This window comes from Xiphophorus hellerii, chromosome 11 (genome assembly GCF_003331165.1).
Source record: "Xiphophorus hellerii strain 12219 chromosome 11, Xiphophorus_hellerii-4.1, whole genome shotgun sequence".
In the NCBI taxonomy this organism is placed as follows: domain Eukaryota; kingdom Metazoa; phylum Chordata; class Actinopteri; order Cyprinodontiformes; family Poeciliidae; genus Xiphophorus; species Xiphophorus hellerii.
The window spans coordinates 14680425-14706668 of NC_045682.1; the positions used below are offsets into that span (position 1 = coordinate 14680425).

The 26244-nt window shown below is 38.0% G+C and overlaps 1 protein-coding gene and 1 long non-coding RNA gene across 2 annotated transcripts; one reads left to right on the forward strand and one right to left on the reverse strand.

The window, feature by feature from the left end:
• Nucleotides 1-6811: 6811 nt before the first annotated feature.
• On the forward strand, nt 6812-10261 carry LOC116727933 (N-acetyllactosaminide beta-1,3-N-acetylglucosaminyltransferase 3-like). The gene is made up of 2 exons (XM_032575619.1): nt 6812-6907; nt 8642-10261. The coding sequence occupies exons 1-2, from the start codon at nt 6879-6881 to the stop codon at nt 9795-9797; spliced, it is 1185 nt and encodes a 394-aa protein (XP_032431510.1). The 5' UTR covers nt 6812-6878; the 3' UTR covers nt 9798-10261.
• Nucleotides 10262-15254: 4993 nt separating this feature from the next.
• Nucleotides 15255-19662, reverse strand: LOC116727910 (uncharacterized). The gene is made up of 3 exons (XR_004340893.1): nt 19509-19662; nt 16944-19432; nt 15255-15459 (listed from the first exon to the last, which is right to left on the reverse strand). It is a non-coding gene; the product is annotated as an uncharacterized LOC116727910 (long non-coding RNA).
• Nucleotides 19663-26244: the final 6582 nt, after the last annotated feature.

Here is a 26244-nt window from a genome sequence, read left to right on the forward strand (position 1 = left end):
GGTGCAGCTGATGAAGAGAAACTGAGAATTAAGCAGGTGCCTGTTTTGCAGCTCTGTTAACATCAATATATATTTTTTTCACCCAGTAGAAAATGTGTGCATTCAAATAACTGGAGACTGTCTGCTATTACGATTTAAAGCTATAGAGAAACAAAAGTTTCACAGATAACAAATTTCAGGCTAAAATGTAAGCTTCCCTGTCTGTCAGACAAGTTGGGATGATTTTGCTTCCTGAAGCAGGAGAATACACTCAGCGATTTGCTATGCAGTTTAAGGTTTAAGGTATAGAGTTCTCATTCAGGTGCAGTGAGTGTATGCTATGTCACAAAATGGGAAGATGAATTTAGGATCAACACTGAAAGTTTTGTTTTGACAGTAGTAGTCTAACTCAAAATACGTTTGGGGTAAAAAATATATATATATTTTTTCTACCAGGTAAACCCCGTGCCAAGCTTCATTAATTTGCAAGCACTCAATGTTTGCCCATATAGCACTGTCACACAGTATGTGTGTAGCATCCAGTATGTTGGATTTATTTTCAGATTTATTCAAAACAAGACATACACATTAGTCTGAAACGTCTGAACAGTTTGAAAGTCAGTAAACAACCACCAAAATTAATCATTTAAAACCAGTATTTTTTTTTTCTTGTAAAGCAGTGATCATGCAGTTGCCAAAACTTGCCTCCTCATGAAAGCCCATATGGTCCTCAGATTCATGAGGTCACAGGTCTGACCTTAATAAAAAGTATATTATTTTATTTAATGTACATGTGGTTTTATTTAAACCCTCAACAGATTTTACTGAATCTCAAAGTTGTGCGCGGCACAGCTGATCAGGGGCGGGAACAAAGATATGGTTAGGGTCACACTTAATAAAAAAATAAAAAATAAAAAAATCTATGCTATTTGTGGGACTCGCTCTGGTATCTCCCTGGCTAAAACTCCCACAGACTGCAGTTGTGACAGCAAGGGGAAAAGACAGGGACTCTCCTTTCATTTTGGGAGGCTGTCTGTCACAGCAGTGCAGAGAGACACAACAGGTTGTGCACAGGTGTTATGCTGAAGAGCGCGTGCCTGCAGATTTGAATGATGTGTCGCAGGAACATCACTCAAAATACCTGCGTGTCGATGACAGTGCATACTGAAATATGGCCAACTAGATGACTATAAATACTTATATCAACATGTTTCTTGTCCATAAATGTCCTGAAATGGCAGATGAATTCAAAACAGGATGGTTTTGACACATTTTATCAAACACTTCACAGTTGTGCATGTTTGTGTTCAGTGTTTCAATCTTTTGTTGGCAGAGAAAGTCCTCGCTTTCTCTGCCAACAAAACAATATTTTAAGCGTTCAAGCACTTGGTATGGGTGCAAAAAGGACATAGTCTAAGTGAGACTATATTTACATCGGTTGTTGATGGTAAAGTGCATAACAGTTTGTCACAACCTTGAATAAATTTAAATCAGTCTTGGTGGTTTGGATTAATTCACTCCTGATGGCCTGGGATGCTATCAAATTCCCAGCTTGGATTATTTTGCCTCTGGCTCCGCCAATGAAGTTTTAAGGAAAGATTGGTAGGGACAAAACTTTTGTTGGATCTATATAGAGTCCAGAGGACACATGAAAACAGGACAGCAGGACAGAAACCTTAAACATGCTGCAAAAGGTTGAAAGAATCCATGAAGATTGAAACATATTAATGTGTCAAAATAGCAGCTCAAAGACCTAGGTCTACATCTGAAATGGATCCAAGCTAACTGAGCATGAGCTTTGTTGTCAAAAGAAATCTGCAGAAATTTCCATATCTAGACATGCAATCCTGGTGGAGACACACACCAAAAGACTGATGTAGAGCTGTAGTTCTAAGAATTGACTCACATTGGCTGAAAACAAATGCCAACCATATTTCTACTTCTAAAAAGTTTTGAAGACAATAGGAGATTTTCCTTCCACTTTCCAAGTATGTATTGTTTCATGTTGTGTCACACAATGTAGTGCATAATAGCGGAGCAAAAATGGTTTGAAGAAAACACCCTGAAGTTTGTGGCACAATGTGAAAAGGTTCAAAAGGTGCAAAAACCTTTGCAGGGTGTGAATAGTCAAACAACTTTGATTAAGTTTTAATAGCAACCTCCTTCTCTTTGCTCTAGCTTCACATTTTAAACATGTCTGGTGATCCTCTTTCACTATTAAATATCAGGTGCTGAAAATATTAATGACATCCAGTTAGTCAATGAAGAAGTAATTATATGAGGTCTGATGTGGTGTTTTTAATTTGCTTGACTTTTTCAGAGCAAGCAGGGAACAGATAATCCTTGTTCAACCATATTTGTACCTCGCTCAACAATCTCCTCCAGAAAGATGCCAGACTCCTCCAAGCAGAAGTCAGAGTGACATTGAGAGTGCAGCATTCACACTGAGAGGGGTCACGTTGCACCCCTACGGGGGATGAGGCAGAGCTTACAGCAGGCAGCCTTATTTTCTTTGGCACTAAGCTTTACAGGACATTATTTCTGATTCGTTGTGTCATTTTCAAAAATACAGGAACATGGAGAAAATATTGTGTCCGTAAGTAACAGGTGATCATCTGCTTGCTTAAAATTCTGACCTTTATACATGAAAATCCCATGAAAAGCAATTTAGAAGTTCCCTGCATGTTAATAAGGTTGTTTTATAGTCTTCTGTTGTTTTCAATTCAGGTAATGGAGGGCTGAAAAATGTACATAATCAATTTCAGACTATATCGACATCCCCAAACTCATTATGTCATAAAACGTGAAACCCATGTAACACCCATAAATATCTAGAGCAGGGGTGTCAAACTCCAGTCCTCGAGGGTCGCTGTCCTGCAACTTTTAGATGTGCCTCTGCTGCACCACACCTGAATAGAATAATTAGGTCATTAAGGCTCTGGAGAACTGATCTACACAAGGAGGAGGTCATTAAGCCATTTCATTCCAGCGTTTTTGTACCTGTGGCACATCTAAAAACTGCAGGACAGCGGCCCTCGAGGACTGGAGTCTGAGACCCCTGATCTATAGTATCTTAAGCATGATCACTGTCACTTTCAAGGCTAAAGGCAGCGTGTTTTCACACCTCATAGTCCGGTAGACTCGGTTTGACTGGGGACCAAAATCGCAACTTTTGTTACATTTTCAGCTCCTGCGGTTCACTTTCACACTGCACTGTCTCAAATGATCTAAAATAATTGAGGAACCTGTTCACCTCCTTGCCTGTGGTGGCGCTGTGGGCCACTTCCTTCCTCGTGGAATATTAATAATAATGAAGTAGAGTCAGATTTCTCTTTTGTCTTTGGTATAAGATCACAAACTACTTCTCCCTAGACGCTCACGTTTGTTTAGGTTGTATTTACCCAGAATGCCCTGTGCTATCATTCGCTTCCCACTTTTGGGGCAGTCTCCTGTCCGCTTGCATTTACATGTGCATTCGATCCGCGCTAGAATTCACTTCAACCAGAGAAGTAGGTTGTTAGGCGCACCAGAGTTCACTTTCTTGGTTCGCATCAAAGTTCAGTTGCGCATTCCCCTAACAAACCAGTCTTCCTAGACAAATGTGTACTTTGTGGAAATTTGGTGCAAAATTCCTGTTCTGTCTGGTTTGACCAGACCAGACCAAACCAGAACAGATACCTCTCCACAGGTGGCTGTTACCTATCCATGGATGGAAGGCTTCACAGTTCTAGTATTTCTAAACATTGCTGGGACAGCTGAACATTATTTGTGGCTTATCAGATTCTCTGAAAGGTGTGTACCAAAGAAGACTGAATGCTGAAAATTGGTCAATGAAAATTACTTCCTTTTTTGTTGTTGTTTTTTGTCTAATTTCTACACTACACAAATGAAACAGATTGCAGTCAATAACGTAAAATGACTCAGCCCTTCAAATTATTTATTCAGTCATAATTACCAATAAAATTTCAACCAAATGGGGTTTTGAAACTCGCACAAATACTGCACTTGCTGTATCTTGTTAGACCTACAAGATTACATCCTATATTTTTCTTTAAACAATTGTAAAAAGATCTTTTATTTACTGGTGGGCTGTTAAAGTTCGGTTTGGTGGCCTGCAGTCACACAGTTTGTATTCTGCATTTCAAGAAGCAAATCAAAAAGAAGGAGTTTTAAAAATTTGCTTAATTAGATGAATTACCAGAAATACCACATATAGCGCTATATATAGCACAAGGATGTGAAGAATGAATTGCATGTCATGTGATATTCCTGATCTGTTTTTATAATGACCAGCAGTGCAGCTGGTTGCTTTCTGATTGCTGAAATATATACGTATGTGACTGGCCACAGCCAAATAAGTAGATGTCTACTCAGGAGTGTTTTGAGTTATTTACAGATTTTAAACAAGAAGTGAAGAAGACATGGCTGTTTGAATGTTGGCACTATCCAATCCATTTTTTTTCCTTTTATTTTGAGAAAATGGCTTTTCAAAGTTTCTCCTCAAACCTGCTGAACAACCTGGGAGAGTTAACAAAGGCCGTTCATTTCACATGACTTTGCATTAATGCCACCTGCATGCACCGACTGTCAACAGGCTGTTGCTAGGCTATCCTGCAAGGTGTGCAGACAAGCCAGCTTTTGTCAGGCTTGTCTAATTTTTAGAGGTTTTCAGCTCGTGTCCTTTTGGCCAACGACAGTGTGATCTTCTGTCGATGTCTTATCATGGAGTCGTCTGTGTACTCTGGACTTTTGTGGACCGAGGAACAGAAACACACTTTATTTTGGTGACACCACGAACACTATTTTCATTAAAAATTCTAGATAATTTTCATTTTAATTCACTATAGCCAAAAGTCTGTCACTCCTTCATACTCTTCTTTGCGGTGGCTTCCCAGTTCGTATTGAACATTCAGAAAACCTCCCCCCATGCGTCGTCATAAACATCCAGGGAATGTTCGGTGAACATTTCAAACGACACACACCTATATTGATGACATTAAAGACTATCAAGACAAATGTAATTATAAAATAAATAATTTTATTTCCCTTGGTTGTTTGGTTTTTTGCATTGGGTTTGTGTTTTGATTATTTTCCCAGTTTTTTTTCTTTTCTTTGATTTTGTTCATCTGGTCTCATATTCAGTTCATGTCTCTCTGTTGCGACATAGGTTATTTGTTTGCGTTTACTTTCTTCATTTATTCTGATATCTGCTCTTATGTATTTGGATTTAGTTGTAGTAGATCGGTGTTGTTCCTTCGCCCACGCTCTCCTCAGCTTGCCAGCTCACTTCCACAGCTGTTCCCAATCACCTGAGTTCCTCACCTCCATCCAACATCTCTCATGTCCTGTCCTGTTTTCCATGTAGTACTGTTGTATGTTCTCTTATTTCAATATTAAAATTCCACTGTGATCCTCCCCAGCTGCTGCCTGTATTTTGGTTCAGCTGCTAATCCACGCTAAGTGACAAAAACAGATTTAAAGTAGGTTACAAACGCTAAATGATAGGTGATGTAATTGATATGATAACTTGTGAATGACGTTCTGACCTACATTTATATTTATAAACTTTATTTCATCCGAAATATGACAAATTATTGGTGCGTAGTTTGTGGTGGGGCTGTAAACTATGATTAAAAAAGTTTTAGCTGGGGAACTATGAAGGTTAATTAATTGATTTTAACCTGGCTTTACTGTATTTAAGTTCTTGTTGAGAATGACTTGGAAACACACTGTATTTGGTGAAACGGTCAGTTTAAATGTGTCACTGAGCCTTTTTTGTGAGAGTTTCTATGTTCTCTACGTGTGTGCATGTCGTCTGGGTCTATATAAACAAATGTCAGGCAAATGTGTGATCCATCAGGTAATAAACTGTTTGTTCATCTCTTCATCATGAATAAAAGCATATTTATACTCATGATTCCAGCAGCCGTGCCTCTGGAGGAGTGTAAACAGGTTTACAGTTAATCACAGAGGAACACTCAGGTATGTGAGAATTATTAACATTCAAGCATAATTTGAAATCTATACCCTTTTCTGTACATTTTATGACTTTGGCAGCAAGAAAACCATGGTAAACAGAAAGCAAATTCCTGATTCTTCGCTTAGCGTATACCTTTACCAGGTTCCCAGGTTCAAGAATGAGTTCATGACTTTGTGTGAGGGAGTAAGGCATAGAAAACCTGCGTGAGGCATGTAGCTACAACACTGGAAGGTGCATCACTGATGGAAATCAGCTTCAGAGGAAAAGCCATTCACCTGGCAGTTTTCTTTGCACAAAGAAAGAAGACTGTTTAAAACTGGATCAGCAAGTTGGGAAGGGGATTCTTTTTTTTTTTTTTTTTACCCCTCCAGGGGGTCTTTTTTTTTTTGTGGGCTCTAGTGTCCCTTAAACGACAGTAGGCTGACAGAAAACTGGGAAGGAGAGGGGGGAAGACATGCGGCAAATATCGTCGGGTCTGGGAGTCGAACCCGCGACGGCCGCGTCGAGGACTCAAGGCCTCCAAATATGGGTCGCGCTAACCACTACGCCACCACCGCACGCCCGGGAAGGGGATTCTTATTAAAAGAGATGACTTAGTAAATCACACATGAAGGATTACGAGAGCAACTAAATGTCCGGAAAGGAAATGTAATGTTTTCATATCTTACCCAAACTCATTATAACATTTAATGTGTAATTTATGAAGCGCAAAGCAATGAACATGTAAAAACAATACAGATATGAATGATAATTTTTCAATTGTCTTTCTTCCAGCAGTTTGACAGATTTGTGGGTTTGTGTAACATGCCAAGCCTCTCCTTTACCCTGGATAAAGGGGAGGCGTATCAAATCAAACACCACACTTGTTTCCTGCATAACCTGCACTTGCATTGCCTGTTATCTGATTGAGACCTACTGAATGACTTACAGTTCTACCAAAATGCTCAGGTAATTATTCCTGATTTATTTCATATTATATTTTTAAATTTTTTTTCATGTATTTACCAATGTACTGTATGTCTGATTTGTTAATAATTATTTTTGCTTTATATGAAAAGAAAAGATCAACAAGAGCTGTGGCATTTAAATGATTAAAATCTCTAATTATATTTTTATCATACTGCTCTGATTATGAAAGTAATTTGAATAAAGGGTAGGCCTAATAAGTTTTTTTTCCAAAAAAATTACTTACTAGGATAGAATAGAATAGAATTCAACTTTATTGTCATTGCACTGTCACAAGTACAAGCAACGAGATGTAGTTTTTTCATCTATATGTTAGATAGTTTGCATCCCATGAATCCCCAATTACTATTACTATAGTAATGCAATTACTATTGGGGATTCATATCTCCTGTTATTCTGTGTAAACTTCCTGTTTGTCCTTAGAGAACTGTGAAACTTTTGTTTTATTGTGGCTGTTCAAACTTTTAGTTTAAATTTCTCTTTATATTCATGGAGAAACCCAGTCAGAGTTTTTTTTTACCCCAATTACTATTGGGGATTCATGGTAATACTTATATATTATTTTCTGTTATGTGTGGGAACAAGAGCAAAGGAACATTTTAAAAATGTCTTTGATTGCTAAAAAAAAAGACGAGGAAATTTAGTCTCTTTTAGAAATGTCTTCCCCATGAGACATTTTTCAATGTAGTTTTTAAACATTACTTTTGCATTTTAGACAACTACAAATGTTCCAGTAGATTAATTATTTTTTTATTTTTTGTGTGCAAGTTTTTAAAAGTCAAAAAGCTTGATACAGAGAACAGATAAAAGTCTTCTTCCCCTTTATCTTTCAAGAAACGTTGACTAGTGTCTCTGTATGTTTTGGCAGTTTGACAAATATTTTGCGTAAGTTCCTGTAAAGGATTTTCTTTCGCAGAAACTGTGGGAGAGAGGAATTTTTTTTAAATAAAGATAACCAGATGAATGTTGTGTTACCACAACACAACTTAAAAAATTAAAGAAACTTTTATGCACATTTTCTACATCTGAAACTTTTTGGGGGTTGTTTTAGCTTAATTATCCTAAACTTCGACTGACATTTTATTTAAAATTGAACGTAAGAATCAAAGAGTTCACTCAGACTTTTTAAAATTTAAGTCGTATGATGCCAAAGTTTTACTTTTGATCCATCTTTTTCTTAGTCTTTTTTTAAATTAATGTTAATGCAAGTCTTAATTTGTAGGAGGACAAAACTGATGTGTCTGTTTGTATGATTAACTGCACTGACTCTACAATGGTAAATCCTTTCCCAACTTTTGTGACAGTTATCATTTGCAATTAAACTGAAAGAAAGTAAATATGTTTGACAACTATAAAAATCCAAATGAAAACAAAACACCCAAAACTTCATGACTTCTTATTGTGTTCGGTAAGGTTCATCTATTGGGCGATAGAAAAGGGCGATAGGTGGTAGGGAAGGTCCAATAATCTTGCTGATGTTTTATTCATAGCTGAAAGTAAGAATCCAAGAGTTCAGTGAGACTTTTTTTCTACTTAAATAATCTAAGTTTATTTCAAATGCTCAGTTTTGGAGAAGATTTAGAATGGGTTTTTAAATCTCTAAAACCTACACATTTGTTAGGAGTGTGCATATTTTTGAGAGCCAGTGTAAGAAATACGTTGACAATTGCCAGTTCAGCCCTATTATTAATGAGATATCTTTTTTTGGCATTGCAGGTTTTGTAAAAAACTATTTCAGAGAGAAGTCTTTGAAGTAACCTCTGTGATGGTGGGAACTTTTCTGCTGGTCACTTTGTTTTACTATTCTGATCATTTCTCCACCTCAGACCACAAACTTCAAATTGAGATCAGAAACTATGAACATCACATGCTGTCCTCAGTCAGAGAATCCCCAAAAATTGACCCCTCACCAAAATGTGAAAGAAATATATCTGTTGAACAGGTCCCGAACTTCATCTCACTTCCTACTAACATTAAAGACCTCCTCTACTACCGTCACTGCCGACATTTTCCCATGCTGCTTGACATCCCCAACAAGTGTGGTGGAACCAATGCATCATCTGACGTCTTCCTTCTACTGGTCATCAAAAGTTCTGCCATGAACTATGACCGCAGAGAAGTGCTGCGCAAGACTTGGGCCAAGGAGAGACTGTCTAACGGCGTGTGGATCCGAAGGATCTTCATCTCAGGAACAATGAGCACGGGTCATGAGAAGAAGAGACTAAATCAACTCCTCAAGCTGGAGCAAAGCAAGTACAACGACATAATCCAATGGGATTTCAAGGACACGTTTTACAACCTCACGTTGAAACAAATGCTCTTTTTGGAGTGGATGGAGAGAAACTGCCCACGTGCCAACTTCCTGTTCAACGGTGACGATGATGTCTTTGCCAACACAGACAACATGGTTCTGTATCTCCAAAACTTTGAACGCGAAGGTGGAAGGAAGCACCTGTTTGCAGGTCATCTGATCTACAACGTGGGACCCATCCGTTCTCCACAGAGTAAATACTACGTTCCAGAGCAGCTCTATGAGTCCAAGTTATACCCTGCTTACTGTGGTGGTGGGGGCTTCCTTTTGTCTGGCTACACAGCTTCGGTCATTTACGCCAATTCACACTCCATCCCCATTCTTCCGATTGACGACGTTTACATGGGGATGTGTCTGGCTCAGGCAGGGTTAAAACCGGAGCATCATCTTGGAGTGAGAACAGCTGGACTGCATGTTCCTGGCAAGAATATTGATAAGCTTGACCCTTGTTTCTTTAAAGAAATGCTTCTTGTGCACAGAATGCTGTCAGGAGAGATGTATACTCTGTGGCACAGAATTCATGATCCAGACCTTCGGTGTGCCCCTCTCAATTCAAGATAGTAAACTGGATGTTTTTTTGTTTTTTGTTTTTTCCCAGTAGTTTCTGCTCTAGAGCCAGGCAGATTCTGTTCTAGATCTAGATCAACTGGTTCCGGCAGGGATTTTTCAGTTATAGATCCTATTCTTTGATTACTGTAACTAAATTTCTCTAGACAGGGAGTTTGATTTTCCACTTGCTTCAGTCACTGATACATTTGAATGTACAACCAATTTTTAAAGTTTCCTCATAACATATGGGTTTTCAGTTATGGCTCACAGAAATAAAACTGGCTCAAACTTAGAGATGGTGGGGATATACATATAATTTATTCGATAAATATTATTAAATATTGTCATTATGGAGACAAATCATTGTTCTGTGGTAAGCAAAATGTGAGTATGTCAAGCAGAGTTTTCTTTCATGTACATGATGTAAAGGATGTTGTATGAATTTTAAAGTTCTTAATAAAACAAAATTATGGGTCTGGTGTCTCATAAAATTCATCCAAAGCATCTAAAAAAAAAATTATATAACTGAAGAAAAAATCCAGCCAAAGCTGAGGGTAATATTCCATTTCACAAGAAATATAAAAATGTCTAGCAAGAGTTTGAGATGTTAAAAAGGAAAGCCTCATGCAAAAAAAGCAAAGATTTAGTTCTGCCAAACACCAACTACACCAGATTAGAATCGAGAAAAAAAAAAACAATTCAATTTGATTTTTTTTTTTTTTACAACATTTGAAAAGGATATTGCCTCTGCTGTGGAGCTTTTAGTATTACAGTATCAAAAACAATAAAGACGCTGGTCGTAGACCAGAAACTGCAGCCTCGCAGCCTATTGCCTATAACATCTGGTTTCAAAACCATATAGCTAATATCAAATAAGATGCCTTACAGTCAATGACTCTTTTTAATAAAAAAGCTGGACTTAGATCAGATAACATCGCTCCCAAGCCAATTGACAATAACCACAGATCCCCAAACCAGACTGCTAATCTCAGGTTAGCTGCCTTTATTCCTTTACCTATTTTAATAAAGAAACTGATCGCAGTCCAGATGCTGTTGGCCCCATAACCTCGAGTCCTAAATTAGGTCCTTTACAATCCTTGACTGTTTTACAAAAGATATCTGCAGAGGGAGAAACTACACATCAGGTTACATGCGACGTCCAGAATTTTGGATTTATTTACAAGAATTTGATTATGTATAGATGGTGGCACAAATGTTTGTCTCCCTTTCTTAAATGGGAGATCAGTTTACAATCTTGTAGCAAATCACAAACAGTTGTGCTCCAGAAATCACAACTTTCTAACATCACACAGATTGGGCTGACCACCTGTGGAATCGAAGTCAATGGTCATCTGTAGCTTTACCATTTGGCTAAAGCAGCGTGGAAACTGTGTGAATTCACCAAAAATAACATTCTGGTTCAATGGTTCAAGTATGAGGTTGTGTCTGGGCAGATTGAGACTAGTCATTCCAAAGATATTATATTATTGTGTCTAACCAGCCTAAAATAAATCTGCATATTCCTTATAAACAAGCTAAATTGTTTCTCCATTTTCTCAGCCGCTAATATTAAAGCTATAATCTTGGCTGTTGTTAAAATAGTAGCGACTAGTGCTGCTATGATCATGTGGAACTAAATGGTGATGATGATGATGATGATTATTATTATTATTATTATAATTATTAATCCTTTGTTTAACAAGAAAATCTTGAGACTGATTGTCTCATTTACAAGAGAGACCAGTTACATACATCAACAACAAATACAAGGGCTAGCTCGTAAAAGGCTAATTCTTATATGTGACATAAACACATCTGTCATTAGTCTGTTTTAAGCTGCCATTTTAGTCACTGCAATAGCCACATTAATGTTTCATTTTCTCTTCTGCTCTTCATTGTGAACTGGTTGTTTGAATACATCCCATTTCTTGTTTTTATTGGAGTGAACTCATTCTTTTATCTGTTGTTTTTTTACAGACATGTTTATTTCTTGATCATTCTAAAACAGGTGTGTAAAAAAAAAAAATCTCCAGATCTTGAGGACTGCTGTTTTGCAAAACATTTCTATAATTTCCAGATAACTTGGGAGTGCCCCAACTTAACAAGTTTGAGCTGTGGTTGCACTATAACTTGGCACTCATTAATCGTTGAGTTGATACCTTGTTGCACAAATGTATTGACATTTTTCTACCCTGTCTGTCTTTAGAGGCTATGAAGCGACTGGATGATACTACTTTCATGTCTGTACTGGACATTTTATACACGCATGCTTCTCTTAAATGTAGCTGAATATTGTTTATCGTGGAGCTTAAAGGTTTATGACAGGCTTAAAAGTTTTGCACATCATTGCACAGGATACAACAGCCTTGGCCTTCATCATTGACATGTTTTTAACTATATGGTCATATGTGGATGTCTTCTTTGTTATTTGTTGGCCTACATAAATCGAAACGCCACCGGGGGATATTCTGTTCATTGTGAGAACTTACTTTTACTTTCAGTGCCTAAAGTCTGAACTGGACATGAAAAGAAATCTCTTTTCAGCTTTCTGCTCATAGAACCAGAAGGAATCATTTATCTGTAAATGTTTTAATTGAGGAATCTTTTTACACTTTTATTTATGATGGTGGTAACTTTTTTTTTTTTTTCTGTTTTGCTGTGGATGTTTTATAAACTTTGTGTGCTGCTGCCAGTATTGGCAAGGACTCTCTTGTAAAAGAGATTTTAAATCTCAATGGGATTTTCCTGGTGAAATAATTGTCAATAATAACAATTATTATTATTATATATTATTATTATACTCAGGTGACAGGACTCGCTCCTGTCAGACTGCCCCACGGCAGCTGTGGCAACAATGTGTCTTACTACCGTGAGCTTGTGAATCTGTGCATGATTGAACGAATGACTTAATGTAGCATGACACACTTTGAGATCCTCTGGTCTTGATAAAGCACTATACAAATACTGGTCATTTAGTACTCAAGTACGGCTTCACCCAGTGCGTCATCTTATAGTGAGAAAAGTATCACTGCATGTTGTTGATAGGAATGTTGATAGACATAACCGTCGCTTTTATAAGGAAAAGTTCCCTTTAGGGGGTTTAACAAGATCTCTCCATATCACTGTATTTCTTGTTGAGGTAAATGCCATCTTGTGAACACTTGCCAGTCACCAAGGCTTTGCATAAAGAAGTTAACACTTAAATAATTTGTTTGGTAGCATTTTGGGTTTCCAGTATAAATCCAACAGTGTGACAGACAACATAAAAAAAAATGGACAAGTACTCCAAGATGCCTAGATCCAAAAAGAGAGAGAAAGTTTTTCTAAACCAACTGCTGGATGGATAGCCTACATTCACACTGCAGCCTGAAGTGGCCCAATTCTGATTTTTTGTCAAATTAAATTATTTTGCCGTGGCCATTCACACTTCCAAATGCGACTTGCACATGTCCTGCAGTGTGAACGACAAACGACCTGAAAGTGCGCAGCAGAGAGTGCAATAAGGTCAGCATTCTCTGTGTTTTGCCAACCGCCATAAAAAGAAGAAAAAGTGCTCAGTGTTTGCAGAAGTAAACATGGATGCTAATGGTGGAGCATAGCTTACAATTTTGAAGTTGTTGTCTGACCGGAGCAGCATATTAACAACTTTATCCTCATTATCGTCCGCCATGGTTGTTGTTTTTCTTCCCGCTTGCGTGTAACAGGACGCAGAATAGTGACATTTGTCGAGTACCAGTGATGTCCAGGTCGGATGAATGCGAATGATTCATATCAGATATCCAAGTGGCCTGCGTCGTATTAAAAAAAAAATCCGATCTGTGTTGTTCAGAGTGTCATGAAAAGATCAGATACGTCAAGAAAACCTGAATTGGGTCACTTCAGGCTGCAGTGTGAATGCAGCCTAAGGGTACGTTAAGTTTACAACAATCACAGCCCACTGTTTCAATAGCAACTGGGAAATGTCGTACAGTTGACATTTCCCATTTGTCCCAGTTGAGACAACTGTCCTAAGGTCTTAAGAGATGAAAACAAAAAACCAGTGTGTTGAATTTGTCGCAAAAATCTATAGAAATGCTGAAGAAAGGTGTTTTAAAGGCATAAATTTGATCTTTGAAGTTTTCTTCAAACTAATATTAAAATCTCATCCCTTCCATTCCTGTTCTCCTGAAATCAGTATCATGTCTCGTTTTGTCTCAAGGAACGCCTAGTTCCTTGATAACAGAATATCAGGCTATGTGGTACAGGTCTTCAGTGAGCCCCCACAATGCCATATTTGAACTGTTAAGGTCTTTTTCACACCAAAGTAGTTCTGGTTCTAGAGCCAGCCAGATGCTAAAGTAGAGCCGGTTCTGGCTGTATTTTTCTAGCCAAAGGGCCAATCATTAAAATACTAAATTGAATTGCTCCAGTCCTCCCGTGGTGTTTGGTATGAGACTGGGTCATTTAGAGTCTTTTACTTTGTGTGTTGTCCGGTGGGGTTGCTCTGACCCCGTGCATACATTTACGAGTTTGTGTGTGGGGGGGGGGGGTTTGGAAACTGACAGTCTGACGGGACCTGCTAAGTATTGCGCTAAGACTGCGGGACGGCTACAAGGTAGCTTGATTTTCTGCTTGCTTCAAACAATCAAATTTTTTGGGAGTATCCCCAAAAAACTTTCATAGAGGTGACCAGGTCAGGCCAGTAAAATATTTAGTGGAGTTAAATTGAACTAATCCTGCTAACCACTGGCCAAAAATGACACTGTTGCCATCAGGGCCTCTTATTGATGGCTGTTTAAAATACCATTTCACAGTACTATTTAAATAAGTTTGCATTTGAACATCTCTAGCTCAAACTGTAAAATACTCAAAGTGATCAAAAATCTTGAGGCAAGTCAAGATTTTTTTTTCTCTAAGTTAAAAATAACAATAATACAATAATAATAATACTGGATTCCCCAGTTTGAAATTGTACATATCTGTTATTCTCTGTCCCTAACAGATATGTACAATCTTAAACTGGGGAATCCACATGCTCACATTTGATGGAGATCAACTCGTTATGAACTCTCAGGTTGGCTTTCATGTGACCCATCTGCTTAAAGATAGATAAGATAATATGAGAAACAGGTATGGCTAATCAGAAAGAAAGAAAAGCCCAGGGCAAGAAAGCTGAGACAAGATGACTAACACAAGTATTCAAGGTTTCAAGGAAATAGCTGTCAAGAGTTTCTGCTCTAATATAAGTTTCTCCTCTGACATGTGAAGAAAACTGGAATCTTTCAGACGGATACGACTGATGCCAGCCTAGTACTTTTCCTCTATACCCACATGTTCAAGCTTTTCCAAGAAGATATTGTGGTCAACCGTGTCAACAGTAGCACCGAGATCTAACAAAACTAGAACAGACATAAGTCCTCTGAGGCCATAACAAATTAATTCGTAACGTTCTCAAGTGTTGTTTTAGTGCTATGATGACATTTAAATGATGCACAACTGTTTTCTCAATAACCTTAGATATTAAAGGAAGATTAGATATAGATATGTGAGCCATTATGTCATCTTGACTGAGAGAATGTCACTTGAATTAAGAAACTTTCCATTCGATGTCATCTGTTTTTCCTGGAAAGGAGCGTGTTTTGCAGCCATTTAAGTGAATATCCATCATCTTTAAGCCGATCATATTCATCAGGTCCTATATAAGAATAGTTTAAATGAAATCACTCAATGGAACTTTCACAAAGCCTTTTTCTGTATTATTAAACAGCACCACTTGTTGATTGTTGTGTAATTTAATCAATAGTTATTACACAAAAAAATGCACAGTGTCTTGATAAGAAGATGTTGGGTTTATTCCAAGCCCCTTTGAGCAGATTTTTTTTTTTTTTAAATTCTCCCATATTTTTCCATCCATCCACGAATCCTTTTTCTACATTTGCTTAATTCATGCAGAGTGTTACATGCACGTGGACCACAGGTTCAGATTTATTTAATAAGAACACTGATAAAGGTACAAAAAAAAAACCCTTCTACAACAACAATCTTCAATCTGGGGAATAAAATGTCATTGATCCGATCCTGCAAATCCTGTGCAACTTATCATGTTTGGTGTTTGATTGACTTGACAATTAAAATTGAGTGCAATAATAACCAGGAAATTCTGGCTTCTTGTCTGTAGTGTGATCAAAGGTGTTATCAAAGGTGTATGAATGTACACAGAAATATTCAAAGACCGTTCCTGCTTCTTTTCTTTGGTATCATTAATATAAGTGCTATGAATAGCGCTATGAGTAAGCCTACTCTTCTCCCACCCCCCAGCCAATCAAAATGCAGAACGTTACCTGTGATCTCGGAGCAGAAATGCTCCATGAAAGCTCTGTGATTCATAGGTTGCGTGCTTTGTGCTAGGTTCTGCCCAAAGCACGCAACCTAGTCTGCCTATTCTTAGCAGAAAGCGGGGAGAACATACTCAACACACAGGGATGACGACTCCCCATTGAATGGACCTAAAAGTTGCAGGAAGTTAGATATTTTTATCTGCTGTTTCCCCCTTTTAACAGCACCCTGGTCAACTAAAAACCACCCCTGCTTTTTTTTTTGTTCCATAAAACACTGGTTGATGCTTTCTGAACCTCACAGCCTACCAGAGGTCCCCCCCCCCTCTTTTTCCAGATGATGTTCATCTTTTTACAACCAAGGCGTACACATCCTCTGATCGAGGACATGCACCATGTCGCTAAATTCATCAACTCAAACTGGTTTCGTGGGCATGACAGGAAATCTACCGTGCTTAATTTACTTTAACGTCTCACCACAGTGAGATTCAGTCAATAAGTCTGAAGTTGTTCTCTAAAAACTAAAATACCAGAGGAAGGATTTCAACCTGGGGTTGATGCTATGAAGAATTAAGATAGTTTCTGATGTGTCAACCAGATTTAAGGATGTATAGCTTAATTTACAAAGCAAACTGTAATTAAATAGCTTTCTATCCGACACTTTTTCAATGCACAAAAAATTATACTCTAATTCATTAGTAAAGTTAGAAATGGAAGCAGGAGTTTGCAGGAGACAGCAGAAAACCTCTAAACAGAGGGCTGAGTCCAGGCAGAATTTGAAACCAGAACCTTCTTGTTGTAAATTAACAGTGCCCAACACTTTAGTACTGTGATGCTAGCTTACCTTGTCATCAGGTACTAAAAAATAGTTCAGATTTATGTAGAGCTTTTTAAATCAACCATAATCTGGTTCAAATTCATTTATCTTCAGTGTCGTAATGATCTGTTCCAGTTGCTTCCTCGAGGGGTCGCCCTCGCCTCCTTCCTCTCTATCTATCCTCAACATCTTTCTCTCTCACACCACCCGTCCTTCCCTCCCTTCATAGCCGGTCTCAGTGCTCTTTCTCTTTTCCTTCTCCCTCTCATCCTCTCTCCAGTATATTCGTTATTAATCCTCTTTCTAATTTTATCTCCATTTTGCACGCTTCCTGGGAAAACCTAAACATTCCAATATTCTTGTTCTTACTGGCTCTTGGAGTTCTGAATGAATCAGGCTTGTGGTTTCATGTCACAACCACAAACTTCAACGAGACATTGAAGTTATTAGAGTTGCTGTGTGGCATTGCGCCCCCCCGAGTCCATAAATGTCTCTACCAGATTTGCACATTTAAAAGTTCTTCTTCATTCTTCTCAGTAAATTTGATTACGTTCAGTCAGATTTGATGAAGAGTGAACTTCATTTTTGAATTTGTTATGTGATCTATGCATGTTATGTATTTTTGTCACAACAGACCCGAGTCTGAGTCTTTTGCAGCTCAACTTGTCTTCCCAAATGCCCAAATGTAACTTCTCTGTCCTGTTCTGTTTTAATGAGAAGGTGTTGTGTTGGTTTTCTGCCACACGCAGCATTTTGCATGTACACCATGAAATCACTTGACCGGAGCGCACGTGGTTTGTAGCAAACTGTAAACAAGGCTTCTTACATCTTTCTTTCCGCAAGGGTTTTCTTCTTGCCACTCTTCCATAAAAGTCAGATTAGTGGAGTGCAGCAGTAACCAGCTCCCCCAGAGAAACCACAATATTTTCTAGCAAGCTACTGACGCCGCACAGAACTGTATTTACCCTTTAATAAAACGACACATTTTACCAGCATGGAGCCTTATCACCTCTTACTGGCCTTTTAAAAAGAAAGTACAGAACAAATTTAGAAAAACATGCAGCACAGCTATTGTGAAATGACACGCCTGCTGTATTTTAGATTTGAGGCGTGCGACTGCGAAATGACTAAACTGAGAGCGTGCTTATATTATCCTATGTGCCACCTTTTATAGAGTCAGGGTTAGACAGATGGCTTTAAAACCATGAGTGATGACGTGCCGAGCCAGTTAAGTCAGAATGTAATAGCCTGTAATAGAATGTTGGATGAAGGCCTTGGAGACTAGACAAAACCTGGGTTCAGTGTCATTTCAAGAACCTACAACAAAAATGCTTAGAAAAACTGCTTTCAGCTCAGTTATCTATTTATTTTTTTGAAGGTAAAATCCACTACTAATTTTGTATGTGATCAGCATGAAGTATATAAGTAAACATGGCAGTAGAGCATCAAGCTGCAGTGCAAGAGCTGGAATTCAGCTGCAAGCTGCGGCTGAAGTGCAAGTAGCTTTTCTTAAAGCAGCTAGCGTGTGCTACGTAGGACTTTATTTGCATCACTGACGCTACTGTGGTAACGCAAGTAGTTGGTTCCTGATGATATGGTGCAATTTGGGCACTTCCCAAAACCTAAATTACAATACACCTTCTCTTAGTGCAATAATTTGCTTACTGAAACAAAGCTCAGATCCCGTAGCAAGATGGGTGAAATTTTACCTCAGCTGCATTTATAAACATCAAGAGTAATTGCAGGAAATGCAAGACAGTCTGATAAGTGTGGTCTGTGAAAAGTCATAAGACGGTTGGAAGAAAGGCTGGAGCTTGCAGAAATTGCATGCGCTCGCTGATCATTCACTTTTATTACAGGAATTTGATGCATCTTGACTTTTTATATGTGCACACTGAAATGAAAAAGATCAGCAGAAATACCATGTGGCTCAGGGAGGCACTGGGCGCTTCTCTTCTCACTATAAGTTACTTTAGCTGTAGGCACACATGCAACCACGCCTCTGCAAAAGAACAACAACAACAACAAAAAAGAACAAAAAGAAACAACTATAACAACTTTTTTTTTTTTAAAGCCTTTCTATTTGTTGCCTTTGATGTTACAGAGACACAATCACACAGCAGTAATTTACAGTGCATTTCTATTTTACTCTCTTTTGGGCCTCTTCCAAAACCTAGTTGCTGTTCTGTAAGTTTATAAATGAGAAAATTTCACAAAGTAAATGCATGCAAGTCAGATGAACTTTGTGAAAAAAATTCAACTTATTTCAAGGCTGAAAGTGGAAGCCTAGAAATACATCAGTGTCATCAAACAACTAATCATGCTGGCAGTTCTTCAACGCTTTTCCACGCAGCGTTGCGGCCATTCTGTCTGTGCAGTAACCTCTGTCTGTTGAGAAGTGACACCTCACTTGGGGTATTTGACAAACTGACACTCACTGATACAGAGTGTCCAACTCAGCTTGTCAAATACACTAAGTGGGGGGCCTGATCGCCGGAGAAAACCGAGGACAGGCTCTGCGGAATAAATGAACAAATTACTTTTGTCGTCACAGATAAAACACACCATCAAACGCCAAGGTCAGATGCATACCTTGTTTTTGTTTCTCCATCCCTGAGCTGATAATGCACAGAAGACCTTAGATGTCGACCTGTCGCCTGCCTGTGATGAGTTGGAGAGCAGCGGCGGCAGCCGTCTTGCCTCTGAAGAGCGCTTTTGCAGTGATGACACTGAGCACAAGATAGTTCGTTTGACCACTGAGCTTCAACGCAGCAAAGAGGAAGTCAAAACAAGGAAGATAACTGCAAAGCTAGCGCTCAGGAAATATGTGGAAATAAAGTGTCAACATGTCACAGTTGTGAAATGCTTCTGAATGCTTTAATGGCTCGGAGTTTTTTTTTTTTCTTTTTTGAAACAGCAGTTTGAAGTAGGTTCAGTCACCGTTTGGCGCCTATTTTGCGTCGTTTGTTGTGCTAGTGTGCCAGTGAATGCAGTGGCTGCTAGTGGAAGGATTTTGCTGCTCTTTTGTGTTAACTTGAAGTGTAAATGATGTTTAATTGAGTTGGTACTGTCACTTTCTGCTGCTTGGTGTTTTAGTCTGTCAGGAGCATTAAACTGAGAAAGCATCGCTCACATTGGCATACTCTTTCACATCAATTTTTTTTTTTTTTGTCCAGCAACTAAAACACTCTAAGCGCAATACTGTGAAACTTCCTCATATCACTCTGGGCCAGCACACAGTGAGTCACTTATAAGACTTCCCTTTGCAGCTACACCCCTACTGTAATACACACACAGCAAGTGAAGTGCTACTGAATATGCTGTAAAGCGAAGGGTCAGAGTAACCGAGGCCACAGGACAGATTATTCCTGACTGGGTTGTTCCCAAACAGGCTGCAGGGAAAAGACCTCCAAAGAGAATTTAATTATTATCTCATGATGGGAACCACGTTGCCACAAGTCAGTGAATGCATCTTGAACATCTTTCAAAATGAGCTAAGCTATGTTTTCGGCATCTTTCTTTAGATTTTGGTTGCTTTTTCGCCATATTTTAGTGTCTGAGCAGCTTCAGAGTAATGTGCGTCTGTTAAGCCGCCAAATTTCAAACTACAGTTGAAACCAAAAGTTTACATACACCTCATAAAAAGACACATAGACATTTTTTTCTCACTGTCTGAACTTAAATTAGACCCAACATTTCTTGTTTTAGCTTAATTAAAATCACCAAATTTATTTATATTTGTTAAATGTCAGAAAACTCAGCGGGAACATGTTTCAGAGATTTTCTCGCGACTTTCTTCAAATTCGTAAGTAATTTTTCTGTATTTAAACTATCTTGTTTAACAATGTGGAAAAGCTCAGATGATTATGTTATGGCTTTGGAAATCTCTGATAGGCTAACTGTCACTTTTGAGTTAATTGGACACACCTATGGATGTATTTTAAATCCTCACTCAGAAAACAAAGTTTCTTTTTTGACACAGTTAGAATGCCCCCCAAAGTTAGCCAAGATATCTGGAAGAGAATAGATGATCTCCACAAGTCTGGATCATCGTTGGGAACAACTTTCGGATACGTTAAGGTCCTGCTACTCAGGAAGAAACCTTTACTTTAATAGAAACATAAAAATTCAGACAGAGAAGTCGTGGGTAGATCTGAAGAGACGTGTGTGAGCGAGAAGGCTTATAAACCCGACTTGGTTACTCCAGTTCTATTAGGGGAAATGGACCAGAACTTCTGCAAAGTATCATGAGAAGTTTGTGAGAAGAAACCCACAACGTTTGACCCAAGTCATAGAATTATGTCCTGACGCTGACCAAATGCTAATAAACTTCTGAATATCTTCTGAACAAAATATGTTCTTGCTGACTTTCCTTTCATTTAGCAAAGAGAAATCATTTTTGATAAATATAACTTTGACCCAAGACAAGAAATTGGCCTGATTATGCTGTACGTAAATATCTCCTTTCGACTGTATCATGAATCCATTCGCTCTCTTCTGTTTATCTGAGATCAGAGGCAACAGGCCTGGCAGTGACCCCCCCACCACCCTCCAGCCCGTCCTGAGCCCATCCAAAGGGTTCCCAGGTCAGACGAAATATATAGTCCCTCCAGTGTAATCTGGATTACAGACGGACGTTTCCAGAAAACCTCCTAAACCAAATCACCCTGAAGGCGCCCCAACAAAATGTCTGAAAACTTTGACTAACGCTGTCTGTCACATCAAATCCCAATAAAATACACTGAAGTTTGTGGCTTGGTGACGAAAGGTTAAAAAATTTACGGGTTCTCTGAATACTTTTCACTTCACCATTAAACATTACCATGAATGGTGGTTTGGACCTGAACTGTTCAGAACGTTAAAAAAAAAAAAGAGAGAGAAAAGCTTTTGAACAGAACAACGCATTGAACTATTTCAGCAGAATAAAAAACCCAAAGACGTGTACATCCTAATATGATGCTAGCTGATATGACTAATAGGGTGGCTAGAGCAGAAGAAGAGGCAAAAGTATTCCAGCTGTTATTACTTTGTCATTGTGGTTAAGTGCAGCATGTAGATTACTGATAAAGTAGAAGAAGTTAGCTTCAGACTAAACTCTAGAAAGGGTCTGAGTATGAGATTAAAACACAAAACTAGTGCTACTTGCAAATAAACGCAAATCAAAAAAAAGGTGAAGCAAACTAACAGACACTCATTCTACTTAAAACACTTCTAACTCTGTTAACTTGGTTCAGACAATGCATCTTATGTTAAAGCGGCAGTTTAGAGTGTTAAACGTTTCAACACTCCTTTTGAGCCACTTCTACCACAGACATAGGGGAAGTTCAAGGGGAAAAAAACAGCATCTCTCTTTAGTGTTCAGTTGTTCAATTTCCTATTACAAAAAGAAAAAAAAAAAAAACAGAGAAAATTGTTAGGTAAAACATTTATAATAGCATTACAGAACATTTAGTGTAAGTTTTTCTCTCTGGTTTTTTTTATTATTATTATTGTACTTGCTTTTATGCCTTTCTCTGACAAAGTTTTAAATGTTGGCACCCAGGCATGCATGCAGTAGCTCTTGGCTCTGGAAGCATGCGCTTAAAAAAAAAAACAAAAAAAAAATCGGAAGACTTTCCGCAATCTGCACTCTTCTTTAAAGGTTTAAACTGTACCAACAGAGAGTTTCTTATTTACCTCGCCTGCCACTCACTGAGTTTGTTGTACATTTGAGTTTTGAGTCTGAACCTGACTGTTTCTAATGGGATTATTGTCACAATGCTGTGTGTGACATTTGTGGGGAAAAAAATAGACTGAGAGGTTTTTTTTTTATTGTTTTTTTTCCCGACTGAGTTGTTTGCAGAAATATAGTTTGCAATAAGATGATGCACAAGTCATAGCGGTTTCCTCTTCTGTTTAGTGGTTGATATGCGTAGCTCTTAAACTTCAGCTTTACTTTTTAGCAAAACTTTAGCCAGTTAAATGCAAAGATACATGTTTAATTTAAATGACATTTGCAAGTTACATGAAGCTATTCCTGTTAACGTTCCTTTACATATGTATTGCTTTCTGGTTTTAAAGTTGGTCATTATCAGTAGAACTCCAGGCTTTCTGACACTCTTTTTAAAGTGCTGCCACACCGTTTCTTATTTTGTCACATTTATTGGGACAGTGACGAAATGAAGCACAGTTTTGTGAAAGAGAAGGTCCCTAAACTTTGCGGACGTTTCTGTGTCTTATGACGCATACCTGTTTCATATAGCGTGTTGGGATGAAGGGCGTAAAATGTCTGCATAGCTTAGCATGAGCTTAAGTATTGTTTTTATTATCAGGACATTGCTACCACATGTGAATAGCTAATAAGTTAGCTGGTTTATCTGGAGATCCCAATGTTGGTGCTAAAGAAACGGATGTGTAAAGATGATTTTTTTTTTTTTTAAATCTGATAAATACCAAATATAGCACTGACACAAAAGAGCATTTTAGCATCAATAAGGTGATTTCCCTAAAAACCATTTAAATTAAAATTATTTGAATTTCAACTGTAGGATCTTTTGCTGTTTCTGTATAATTTAGACCAAGTCCAAAAGATTATGTATCCCGTTGGTTGTGTGTTCGGTATTTGCCAGTTTTTCTTTTCTTTCTCTTAAAGACTGTTCTTCCTCACGCTCTTCATCAGTTTTGGATCCCGCTTTAGGGTGTGAAACTGTGTTTGCTATTCAGCTGTCCTCGTTTTGTCTGCAAATATGGTTATCAAAAACTATTTAAGTCCAGCTTCTAAATGTTTACTGTTGTACTTCAGTACCTGTTTGATTTGCCAGTTATATTATTATCATCAGGAGAAATAAGTCAGCAGCAAGAGGGCACCTTTATGCAGATGACGCCTTCCTTTAATAAGGGGGGCCCATTGTGAGGCATGCTGTTGTTATTCTTCATATTGCCCTTCAGCTGCTACAGGCAGCTTTTACCAAGCCTCCATGGGGCCCTAAGCAAAATTTGGTTTTGGCGCCCTTTAGTTCTGCTAACAACGTGAATCAGCAGCCTGATCATTAGATCATTCACACAATAGCCATAAACTTATTGCACCTCTGGCAGAATATATGTTTACATTATATACATGTATAATGTAGGATACATTTATTGGCCAACTTATTTATCGACAAGTCGATTTCTGGGCACCGATTTCCTTAATTTTGGGGGATCGTGATTGGCTGATACTTACACGTGAAGCCCATCTTATTTCCTAATCTTATCTTCGTCAGTAAAGGTTTAAAAATCAGTTTCTGTCCTCTTCTGCTCTGCAGTGAGAGGTTTGACTGACAGACTGGCCCACCAGGTCATGTCTGAATGTTTACAGCTAACAATATTCACCCCACTGTTGCTCCAAACTCAGTGACTTTCTTGCTACATTTAGCAACATTTCAGACAAAAGAAATTCATACCAGCCAAAATCAAAATGGGCAGGTCAGGCTTTTTAAAGATAGGTAACCAGGGATCGGCCAGAAAACTGCAATCGGTGCAGCCAAACTTAAGATGGAATACATACACACATATTCATGACATTCTTTGATTAAATAAATTTCTCTTAAGCGTTACTCTAATAGCTAAAACTTTAATTTATACCAGGTGAGTCTTTCTCCCCTGAGAATGTGGATTTTTTACTGGACTGATTCTGTGCCTTCAAATGATTTTAACAGAGGTTTCACATAACTTAGAAGTTGATGTAAAAATAATGTTTATTTTAGCCACAAAATGATTATGCTCAGCAGCAAACAACAAATCTCCAACTACAGCATAGAGCAGCTCATCGATGTAGCAGCCATGTAGCCTGACGTAAAAACATTTTGCTAGACAATGTCAAACATTGAGAAGTTTTAATTATTGTTATCAAACGTTATCAAACACGGCGTTTTGAAGCCAAAATACCTCAGAAATATATAGAGCCAAAAATGAGAATCAACTCATTTAAAGTTTAAACTCAGTTTCACACAAAGACCCTAGCATAAATGTTGGGCTGTAGAACTGGACCGTTCCAGGTCGCTATCAAGCTAATTTTCTATTAGCAGCTTTACAAATCTTTTACATTACATTACATTACCAAGACACATTAAAAAAAAAAGCCTTTATCTTGGCTTTTTTCTATTCTTCCTCTTTCTTTTCTCCTTCCCTGAAGGATAAGTCCTATTTTAGACATTGTTTTGCTTTCTTAACTTCTGATAGGAGCTTTGGACGTTTCAATGCTCTCTGCATGTTGCAGCTCATGATACCGGCGACGTGTGCGGTACCTACCGCGGCCACCAGGGGCCTCCAAGAGCAATTTTATTTTTTAATCCATAAAATAATGATTTTTACATACATTATCAAATATATATTATTGTAAAAAATAAATCAGTTCATAGTGAAATTGTGTGGTTTTGATGTTATAATGACATAAAAATTATAACTAAAAAATAATAATAATAAAAAATAAAAAAATCAGCTCCACTGACCCTTAGTGGCCCTGGGGCCCTAAGCAGCTGCTTAGTTTGCTTATGCCTTAGGCTGGCCCTGGCTACAGGCATTATTGTATGTTTTACTATTTGATTTTCAGGGAGCATATTAGGCATTTAGTTTTTTTTTGGTTTTGTTTTGTTAAAGGGTTATTTTAGGCTTTTATCATCAAAATAGGGCCTATCTTAATTTATCAGTCAGGAAAGAAAACTAGTTCAGACTAACGTTTTGACATTTTTCACTATGGTGACAATACTTACTCTGCACTTGTTTCCATTTTGTATTGTTGCTATTTAGTTTTTAGTACAAATTCATTGTACCCAGCAAATCATAATGTACGGTACTTTATTTTCTGTTTAGGCCTGAGAAGCCAACAGTACTGCTATATATTTCAGTTGTAAACTCTACTTTTGCGCAGGCCTGCAGTCTCAATGCAGATTTTCAGTTCTTGAATCTCGGTTTCTGTAGAACCTAAATTTATTTAATATGTGAAAGCGGCTGTCTCTGGAAGAGTTAAAAGCTCTTTTAAAGACCCCAAAATGCATGTTACGATTTTGACTTGTTTTCTGTATTTTGATGTTTATGTAAACTTCAAGCTTGTAACTTCTACTTGGAGTACCCAATGTTAATCTCAAGAGGGTTCCCAAATACATAAAGGTTAAAAACAAAAATAAAGATCTAAATAACTTTTACATTGATTAAACAGATGTTATGAAGATGGAAAAAAATGTGCTATGTTGAAAATAAACTTCTGCTGTTAAGAGACTGAATTCGACTTGAAATGAAAGGAGCCACCTAGCGGAAGAGAGTGGAATTTGACATCACAGTGCCAGAAATAAGGAAATGAAGGGAGACAACA